Genomic DNA, 11,394 nt, shown 5'->3' with positions numbered 1-11,394 from the left:
TATTTAATCATAATTAAAAATTCAGTGATAAGAATTAACTGCCTAAAGGTACCGGGGATATAATTTACGCTCAGAGATTTCAGTAACAAAAGCAACATTACTTGACCGTCGAAGAGTCACATCCATCAGTCGTCTTCTTGTTCAAAGTTGACATTTCAAATAAATGTGAAAAGTATACAGTATGGTATATTGAATATGCCAAAGCTTCTTGATCACCAAACTTTTTTCAGTATACAGTATCACTAACTTTGTTCTGTATTTGCCAAGAGTAACAGCTAGTTGTGTGTGTGCGACTATGTTTTATCTGTTGCAGTGCATTGAATTTCTAGGGGATTGTACAGCAAAGATTTGTTGCCCGGAACTCAATTGCGTCTCTGCCTACCTTTACAAGGTATGCAGATGAAAATGATTAAGGAAAAAAAAAACCCACCAACTTGCTTTGACTTCAGCACTAAGTAATTCGCTACTTTTGTCTCATGTCGTACCCATGTATCAAGACATGAAGAGTATTTTGTGAGGTTTGATGCTAATAATGATCGTATCAGACATCGTCTACTCTGCTTGATGAGTAAAGGATAGAGAAATGCTTTACCTGTGTCAACTTATTTTGACTGTCTCGAGATCGAGTTTTCCATTGTGTAATATTTACTGTTTAGTGTAGTGATTCATCTACCTTCTGCTGAGGACTCCAAGCAGACCTCATGGTTGTGGTCTCACGGAAAGGTCGCTACAAACGGCTAAGGGCAGCCTGGGATGTACGATTGCCGACATTTTGAGTAGTTTTTTTAGCCCCCCCGCCCCTCCAAAATAAAAAGCTCTGCTTCTCAGCACAAGAAGACTTAATTAGTATATGCAAGTTACTAAAATCATTCCTTAAAAAAGATTTAAAACTTTACCTTCTGACCACTTTTACCCTACACAGTATCCCCAAATGTTCACACACCTGTGCCACTGCGCTCTTACACACACGGCAACGATAATCCTTTAGATAAACATACTATAAACCACTTCCTCTTTTTATCATACACTTTAAGAATAGCAAGTCAAAATGGGTCTTACGAAAGCTTAAATTACATTACACACAAGGAAACCTTTTTTACTACAAACACGCCGCCAGAGAAAGGGTAAGGAACCCTGATACACAGGTACTCGTTGACAGAAGAAAACATTTCACACAGGTACAACGAATATGTATTACTGGATCGATGGCAGACCATTTTTTTTTTCCTAAAAACGCGGCATTAGGCTACAGAGCTTCTGGTTTCCTCACTATCTCTGTTTAGGCTCGCCGAGACTACAGCAGATCAGTTGGCAAGAGACTAAGTTTTAGTCTTGGCAGACAGACAGCCATCCACCTACACCACCATGCAGGTACTCGCTACTAGGAGGCAGATTCAATCCCAGGAATCCAACTGTTGATATCGTCATTCATGAAACGTCCCCATGAGTGACACCTACATTACAGAACAAAATACTGCCTCTAGGGGTCGACGTAGCAGTTGACAAGGTCCACTACTCACACCTGTCTATAGGTCTCACATCAATGCCAACTCCACTGTTTCACGTTTGTAGGATATATTGTAAACCATGTGTTTGATATTGATAAATTCTATGTTCGACCATTCCTACAGACATTGGACGGATGAAAGATTATCATCATTATCAATCGATTAATCAATTATCATCAATCATTATCATTACAAGATCTTAGGTAGGCGTGGAAGAATTTCTGAACACAGGTCTGAACTGACATTAAACATCAAATACAAAGTTTTTAGACTGGATTTACCTCCAGAAAATAGAGGCTACACCTAAAACAAGGTTTCATATATCTTTAGTTCCATTACATTAATCTAACGTAATGTGCTTCATTTCAGTTATCTTATTTTTCCCTCATGCCTTCCTGTGTACGTGTGTGTATGTGTGTGTGTTTGAGTGCTACCTTCTTTGCGAGTGTGTTTAAGATAGAATAAGACAGGTAACAAGATTATTTGTCGAACGAAAAAAAAATGGGTTGCGTTCAGTTTCTTATTACATGCTAGAAATGAATTAAATTTTTTTTTCAAACCGCTATTAGCAGATTGAAAGTAAATAGATATCACAATCCGCTTGAAGAATGTACGAATATACTTATTTTACTTAATTTAACAGTCATGAACACTGTAGACATTTTATCTTAAATTAAATGAGAAAATTTATTTAAAGCGAATTTCTCTATCACATTTTGGAAGGAAACCATAGATCACATTATTTTTAGTTGCTGCCATTTCATTTAATAGAAAATAATCAAATGCATTAGCTATCTCGAGCAGATTTTAGGTAAGTGACAGAAATGCTATGGTTATGGTGAACAGAAGGTTGACCACACAGTATTGCTTTTCTATAATTGCATCGCAGGTAATAAGCTTTAGTCTGAAAACTCTTAAAATTAAATGGAGTTCGACACTTACACGTACACACTCTGTCTTTGGAAGTCACCAGCAGCGTGAGTTTCTGTTTTGGCTAAACATGTATAAGATACAAACTTATTCGGGTAATTTTTGTTTAAAATTTTTTTTTTATCAGATAATCATTTTTAATTTAGTTGAACTTACAAATTACATTTAACTTTTTTGTATTTTCTTGGATTTAGAGTTGCAGTTCGTTTAAGATCAGCAGATCGTCTTTTTGATTATGAAGATGATAATAACCATAATGATCATCGCGGTTTTGGTGTGGCTGCAAGCAGCATTAGTTGATGGGGTGAGTAAAAAAGTCACATCTATTGTTATCACAGTATTTCACATCACCATTACTCAGTATAGTAACAAAAACAATAAACCTCTTATTGTAGACGAACGTTTATTAGCTTTTGTTTCGTTTTATTTCGTTGCTTCATTTTTATTTCAGTATGTACAATTTCTCCCTCTGTTGAATTAGATTAATTCTGTTTACTATTACTATTTAACTCAATATTTTCTTTTGTCACTTTTGCTCATCTCCAGATGTACAGGCACACAGTAGGCATTCAATTTTCTTTCCTCACTTGTTTTGACAACACATAAATAATGTTAATAAAATGATGTATAACTCTGACACAGTCTCTCTCCACTTAGTTTAATCTCTGTATTCTCTTGTCATGACCCTTGCTGTTTGTTGTGCCAGCTACAATGTTACAACAAGAACTTTTAGTTGGAAATATCTGACAATAAGTCAGCTGTAAGGTAAATGCAATCTTTCAGAATGATTTGGTCTATACATTTACTTTTTACTGCACCATTTCCAAAACTAGCATAACCTTTAGATTGTTAAATTGTTGTGCGAGTAAATTTTTTAGTTTTTTTTCCTGGTGTTTCTTTATATTATTTCACATATACCAGGACTAACAACAGAAGTCGAACCACCCGTAGCTGTTATCTTGTCATTGTTACTCAATACCCGGCTATTAAATCATAATTAAATCTTTCAGTGATAAAGAAGAAATAACTGTCTGAAGGTAGCGGGATTTATTTTTATGCTCAGAGATTTCAGTAGCCTAGAGACATTACTTGACCATCGACAAGTTTTATTCTTGTTCAAAGTTGACATTTCAAATAAATGTACAAAGTTAGTATAGTAGGCTGAATGAACCTTAACTGCTTATCACCAAACTTAGTTGTGTATACAGTATCACTATCTCAGTTTTGTCTTTGCCAAGAGTTATCAGCTTGCTGTATGTGTGCGACTGTTTTATCTGTTGCAGTGCACAAGAATATATGCAGAATGTAAAAGCACGGATTGCTGCCCAGGGCTTCGTTGTCATATTGTCGATCAGTTCAAGAGTTGCAGAGAGGTAGAATTAATCAAATAATTCCATGAACTTCTTCTGAATTCAGCAGAAAGTAATTCGCTAATTTTATCTCTTGTCTGTCCCATGCATCAAGACATGATAATTCCAAGTGTATTTTGTGCGTTTTGTTGCTAAGAAAGATCTTGTCAGACATTGTCTACTCTGTTTGATGAGTAAAGGATAGAGAAATGATTTACCTGTGTCAACTGATTTTGACTGTCGTGAGAGCAAGGTTTTCATTGCTTAAAACTTACTTTTTAGTGTAGTGGATTCATCTACCTTCTGCTGACGACTCCAAGCAGACCTCATGGTTGTGTGCTCAGAGAAAGTTTTCCTATACACGGCTAAGGGCAGCCTGTGATGCACGATCGCCGATATTTTTTGTAGCTTTTTATCCTCAACAAACAAAACTCTTCTCCTCAGAGCAAGTAGAGTTATATTGCCGCTTTAAAAAAATATTAGTTTGAAAAAAGCTTCAATCCTGTACACTTGGTGAACTTTAATCTACAACTAATCTCCAAACGTTTACAAACCTGTGCTCTTGCACAAACTCAAACACACACCAACAGTAATCCTGAAGATAATACTACAATATAAACGACTTCCTCTTTTTAGCATACACACATTAAGGAATAGCAAGTAGAAAGCTTACAGTAATGTTATCAAACAAGGTATCGGTCAGCTGTTTTCTCTCCTCTTGTAGGGTAGCCACAATCAATTTTACTTCCTGAAGCTCTAAACTTAAACCTTTCTATCAGTTTTACCTCAGCCACCAGTCTCACACAGCTCTCAACCTGATTCAGAACTAAATAGACAAACTTATTCTGTATGTATTTAAAACATATTTTACATGCAAATTGCATATGCGCTTTTCAAATACCTCTTGCGGAATGTGACACAGGGCTGAAATTTTGTGTTTTTCTCCTGGAGAAGTTTCCTCCATCCTCTGTGTATGGTGTAGTAAACACATGAGGTACACTTTATGACCACCAACTATGTATAGCATGTGTGTGTGTGCTTCATTGTGCATGCTTTTGTAAGGAACTTTTAGCTCGCCTTTAGTGGTTGTGGATAATACCCAATACAAGTGAATGAAAAAGTAAATATTATGTGACTTATTGCTATTTGCTTCAGATTTCTCTATGCCATTAATTTGGAATTAAAATAACTGTATGTAAAATTTGACAGCTGGGACATAATTGCAAATAAAATTGATCATATCTGTCATTCCTTTAACTTGATTGGGTCTGAGTAAAGAGATCTTGTGCATCATTTTCCATGCGAGATGTGAACTGAGCATCATTCGCATGTTGTCTTCTAATGCGATGAGATGATCTAAATATTCCTGTGATCCTGGAGTCCAAAGGATACTAAAAAAAAAAAAACTATTTACATTTACAAAAGCCTGATAGACAATACAAATTTCTGTGTCTTTAACCAAAATAATGCACACCGCATCAGTTTCATCTGCAAATGAAATACACTCATCTCTTGAATTCAGCTTACACTCACTGATGTTGACTTTCCCTTGCTTCGTGAGTCTGGGTGCAGTTATTTCCCTTGATCAATGGACGCAAAGCGTCCTGAGCTGACCTCGAGTGTCAGACTATTTAGTTTCGTAAACAACATGGTATTTTCTTTCCTTTTAAGTTGGTGCAACATACTTAAAATATATTCCTTCATTCTTTAAGCTGGCAACTAGACCTTGTTGAGATTTACATTTCCATGTAACCTTTAATGTGTTGTTAGCTTAAAGTCTGAGTTTCGCAGCTTCTGTGCAAACCCTTCTTTCCGTTGTACTAACATTGCAGCGCAAGATGCTAACCATCTATAACTAACCGTCCATAAATAGCCCGTTATTCTAACATTCACATGCTATCTGGGATCAGAGCCCTGTACGAAAGTACGTACGAACAGTAAAGAGTAAGACAAAGGACGTGGGACCCACATGAGACCATTTAAAATGGTGCCCTATACCGGGTCAGCTGGCGAAGTGTTGTTGAAGCCCTATATATACTCCTAAAGCTAAACTAATGGCTCTTGGCAGATGGAAAGAAGGCATTTAGTGTTATGAAATCCGTATAAGACTATACTCACCTTTATAGAAAAAAGTAAATATAAAAAAATTGTGCTAAGTATCAGTCAGCAGTTCAGAATACCATATCCATCCTCCAGTCTATGAACTCTGTTTTGAAGCTGATCGAATACCCCTCAGTGATTCTACAACCTACATATTTGCTGAATTAATTGTGTAGTAATCCGCCGGTCGGCATTTATAATAGATGTAATTCATATTGTCTGTTTCAGCTTAATAAATTTCTGAACGTGAAGCTGATATAAAGTTTGCTTTCAATACAGAGATGACCTTTTGTTCTAAGCAATTAAAAAAAAAAAAGACAAACAACAACAAGAAAAAACCAAATTGGGCGAAATTGTTCTTTTTACTAACACCCTTAACTGTATATACTAGACTAGTCTGAGAAGCAGACTTTAACATGCTGTTAAAAGATGGTTCTTAAAATGGTGGTACCATCATTTTGTGTTATTTAAATGTACCATACTTCACTCAGATAAATGATGAAACAGACATGAAATGAAGTGGTTCTGGTATCTCGAATTTATCAAAAATATTTCTCACCCAGTTTTAGATATAATCTGAAAATCTCGATTATAATGTGTATATTATGGTTTATTTTTATACATCACTTCAAATTCTCCAAAAAGACACAATTTTAACAAACTCAGGTTACACTTGACTTTTGTTTGCTTGATAGCCTTGGTATACATTTCTTATATTACGATTATAATGATTAATATTATGATGAATACTATGATTAACCCATTGAACAACTGTCATTTTTCTGGATATTCAGTTCAAATATTCTAGAGTTTTAGCATGCATGGTCTATTATTATTAGTTATGCTAGAGTTTTAATATGCGTGGTCAATCATTTTTAATTGTCCTTGAATGGTATCATGACAAGTCAGATATTTGGTCTACGAAGCTCGATATTTCGCTACTTTTTTTTACGGACTGCTGCTCTGATTGGGTTTATTTTCATATTGCTTTTAGGTGCATCGGCGAATGAGAAGACATATTGTTCATTCTACTGTTTTGATCACGATGTCAACAGCAATTTTAGCTATTTTGTAGCATTTGGTTTCCATGTAGCTGCATAGAAGTAATACACCTGCAATAAAGACGAGGGTAAAACAACTGCATGGTATCCACTTCTGAAGTCCACATGTAGCCTATAGACAAACCGAACTCTAGTCACATAAAGTTTTGTCCACACCAAATAACCACAAGTCACGTGAAAACTAAAACGATAATATTAACAATGTATCTTATTCGCTAGTTATCTATGTACAGGTTTTATTGGTCCTGAAACAAAAGACCCACAGTGATCCGATGGAATTTACCACCACAATATAACGCCTCTCTTGAAGCAAAAGGCGTCCATTTTCTTATAAGATGCTACGGATGAGCTTACGCTATTTAAAAATAAAATGCTGTTAGCAGATTGTAAAATAATAGGAGGCAGAATCTGCTGAAGGAATGTACGAATATTCTCGTTTTACTTAATTTAACAGTCATGAACCCTGGTAGACATGTTATCGCGAATTAAAAAGGAAAGTTAATCTAAAACACATTTTTCTACTAAATATTGAAAGCGCATTTTTCTATCCAGTATTGAAAGGAAAGATGACATTAACTTGTAGTTGCTGCCATTTCGTTTGAGTGTAAATAATTACACGATACAAAAGCTATTTCGAACAATTTTCATTAACTAACAGAAGTGGTGACTATCTATAAAAGTCGCGAACAGAATTTTGGCCAGGAGTTATTGTGTTTTCTATAATTGCATCGCAGGTAATAATTAAGCTTCTGTCTGAAAACTGATAAAAATAAATGGAATCAGACACACACTCTCTATCTTTATTTCCTTCGGGAATATCACCAGCAGCACGAGTTCTTGTTCTGTCCAAACATATGTAAGAGACAAAGGTATTCGGGGTAGTTTTTAAATGAAGCTGTTAACTTTTTTATCGCAAAGTGATTTTTCATTCAGTTGAAAAAGAAAAAGACAAAGAAAAGGGGAGAAGAAAATCAAAGGGAGGAGGGGTTGGCTGTCTCCTCCAGGAAAGAAGAGACCTGTGAAGACACTGCGAGCAGCTGGCACGCGACGACAACACCGCGAGTCAGGCTCTCGGGCTCGCGAGACAGGTTTACACGAGGACAGGTAAACCGTCCCATGATTCTCCTCACCTGCACGCACACACCCAGCGACAGGCCACCACAGCACGGACAGCACAGCACGGACAGCACCACAATCGCCGACACGCGACCACGCAGTTTTGTGTTTTCTATAATTGCATCGCAGGTAATAAGCTTCTGTCTGAAAACTCTCTCTCTTATTTTCATCGGGACTGTCACCAGCAGCACGAGTTCTTGTTCTGACCAAACATATGTAAGAGACGAAGGTATTCGGCGGGTAGTTTGATATTAATCTTCTTAAATTTTTAATCGCAAAGTGATTTTTAATTCTCAGTTGAACTTAGAATTACAATTGTCTTTTGTCTTATTTTTCTAGAGTAAGAGTTCAGATCGTCATTTTGATTATGAAGCTGATAATAACCATTTAATCATCTCGTGCTTTGGTGTGGCTGCAAGCAGCATTAGTTGATAGGGTGAGTAGTTAACTTTTAACCATAAAACATTTTTTCGTAATATGCTAAACTGAAATCGATGTCGTGTTCGTGTGTGCATCATGTTAAAAACACAAGTAATTGTGTTACACATTTTCTATTATTATCCTCCTCCTCTCATTTTATTATTAAATATTTTTCTCATTTATTATTGCTATTATTTGAGATTCAATAATTTTTTAAACCACTGATCTTGCATCCGATGTCATTTTAAAACCAATAAATATGAAGTTCTTTTTTAATTATTTTATTGCAACGTTTTCTTTGCATCTCTTCCTTAACTCAAAAGTTAAACCACAAGAAAATGACAAAGAGTGCAAGAAAAAATAGCATCATTGAAGAGAGAATTCGAGATTGGAGAATAATGCACGTTCTTTAAGCAAAAACAAAACGATTGCGGAGCTGCGAAAATCCCTGTTATCAAGTTGTGAGAGCTGGCTCAGATGCTGTATTATCCCTACAGATGTTCAAGGTACAGATATGCACATAAAACTATTACTCGCGTCCGTACTCAGTTCGGCGCTCAAACAACGTTTCTGTTGTCTACGATCATATAACCACACCTATAGCTAGTCATTGGTAGTACTTTTACTGACCAGTTTTTCTATCTCTACCTCCTCAATGCTTTGCTCCTGCAAATATGTAGCGCCATCGTAATAGTAGTTCCTGGCACAGTGCATTAAGTGACATTCATCACAACTTAGCTTTCATTGTCGTTGCCAAGTCTTGAATGCAGCTAGTGTTGTGTATTTCGTTTGTTTTGTGTGTTTGTGACTTTCGTCTTGTCTTCGCTATGCAGTGCACGGACACAGGAGTGATTTGCTGAACAACCATTTCTTGTATGCTCGGGGCTCGCTCTGTCCACCTACTCTACAACCGCTCTACCGCGTTCCTCTTAGTGTCTCGCGATGAACCGCCACAACAAAAGGAAATCATACCACATTCTTTATCGGCTTTCCAGTCAAGTTTATAACTCGCGTTCACCTTCTTTGTCTCATGTTCGTAGCATGTATTCAAGGACGATGAAGTATTTATTTCGTGTGCCCTTACTTCACTCTCGCATGCCCTACATAATGCATCTTGTCAGACAGTCCTACGTTCTACTCTGCGTTGGATGCAGTCAAAGAGACTATGTAGTTATAAGCCCATTTACGTGTAACTTCATTTTGACGTGGGTTCGCCCCCCCGCCCGTAGAGAGAGACGATGAGTAGCGGTGAGGAACTACTAGGTGAGTTTAAAATCTCTTTGCTGTCATTGTGATGTGGGGCTGTAGGCGTGAGTCTTCAGGGTGTGTGTCTACCTTCAGCTGTGACGAGCTGCAAGCAGACCTGCGACTATGGTTCTGGAATCAGGTTCTCAAGTGTGAGAAGGTCGTGCTGTGTACTTCACGGCTCGTGCATTGGGCTATTGTCTATGGTGGTGTCATGTAGTTAGTCACCGTCATTCGGCTATCATTTTGTGCTTGTTTTTTTTATACCTTTGTAGAACCGCAAAAAACTCTGGTATCTTCAACAAAGGAGCACTTAATACTGCGCAACGCGTATAAATCACATTACATAGTCTATGGTTAAATAAGCCGTTTCCAAGCTTTCACCCCATGCACGTCCTGTGCACTGTTCCCGCCTACCACCACGATAAAATCCTCATAGCATAGGCTCTGCCAACGCAAACCCTGGTGACAGGCTGCGCACTCTGTCCACACACCCGGCTCCACGCTGCGACGACTCCTGTCATTAAGGACCATACGGCACTAGCCGCCTGTAGGGCCAGGTAACTGACAGCGTCACGTTCCTCGTGTTAAGAGAGGTGTTACACTGTTACGACATTAGTCTAGAGGTAGAAGAGACCTTTGCAGGATCAAAGATCCTTATGGAAGCTGCTAAATTACTAGCTCCACCACCGACTATATCCCGAACCTGGTCCTTTACCTCTGGCACCACGAGGCAGAAGCATAAAGAACCTTCACACAGTACCTTTACAGACACATCTTTTACACAGTACACCGAAATATATATTACTGATTTCTGGCAGGACTATTTCTCCCAAAACGCCCGCAGATAACTACAGACCTGGTTACCTCACATCTGTTTTAGCTATCTCTTTTGTAGGCTCGCCGTGACGACGTACACGTTGCCTCTTAAGAGACTGAATTCTTTTTAGTCTGGCAGCCAGACATAGGTCGATCTCCACCACCACTACCACGCGACACCCACACCATGCCAGGTAACTTCCTACCACTACTAGGAGCAGATCCACCATCCCGGGATCCCAAATTCTGAGTTGTGTGGACTCATGAAACTTTATTCCCACGTAATATAAACCTACCATTCACCGGGACCAAATACCTGCCGCTTAGCCGGGGTCGACATGGCCAGTTGACAAGGCTCTCACTACTCTGAAACGACTGGTTCTCGACGTCTCCGCTTAAGGATGAAACCCGCTGTTGTTCTTTTCGTTTGACTCTATTCGGTACTCTCTCCCTCTTTCCACAACTCCCCCATCAATGTTTTTCGCTATTATAATATATGGTTCATCATTCCTCAGATGTGAGTTTAGCCTAGGCTTGTAATTATTTAAATCCATTTTTGACACCTTCCGGGAGTTAAAACTGGACAAACTCGATTCATCCTCCCATACAACTACCACTCCGGTCTATCTAGTGAAACTCGGACTGCTACTAAGCAGAACAACTCTCCTCCTTCTCTTCGCACCAGATCATCCAACTCACCCCTCACGCGTGCCTCCGCTCTCTATAATCAATGCATTATTTCTATCTAATTCATCAATAATAGTTATTATCATTTATCATCCTCACAAATTCCAATCATGTATTCAGAATTGATCCATCAAATCATTATCTTTTATTCCTCTCTCC

General features: G+C 38.0%; 1 protein-coding gene and 1 long non-coding RNA gene across 2 annotated transcripts in view; both read left to right on the top strand.

Moving 5' to 3' along the window:
- The first annotated feature begins 2,457 nt into the window (after positions 1-2,457).
- LOC112568433 lies at positions 2,458-4,310 on the top strand. The gene is made up of 3 exons (XR_003100090.1): positions 2,458-2,485; positions 2,633-2,742; positions 3,722-4,310. It is a non-coding gene; the product is annotated as an uncharacterized LOC112568433 (long non-coding RNA).
- Positions 4,311-10,735: 6,425 nt separating this feature from the next.
- Positions 10,736-11,394, top strand: part of LOC112567486 — a 2,713-nt gene continuing 2,054 nt past the window's right edge. The window contains exon 1 of the mRNA XM_025244179.1: positions 10,736-10,742. Coding sequence (XP_025099964.1) covers positions 10,736-10,742 — 7 coding nt within the window. The remainder of the gene's footprint in view (positions 10,743-11,394) is intronic.

This window comes from Pomacea canaliculata, linkage group LG7, assembly GCF_003073045.1.
Source record: "Pomacea canaliculata isolate SZHN2017 linkage group LG7, ASM307304v1, whole genome shotgun sequence".
Classification (NCBI taxonomy): Eukaryota; Metazoa; Mollusca; class Gastropoda; order Architaenioglossa; family Ampullariidae; genus Pomacea; species Pomacea canaliculata.
Note: the sequence above shows the minus strand (reverse complement) of the source record. Positions and strands in the feature narration are given on the sequence as shown.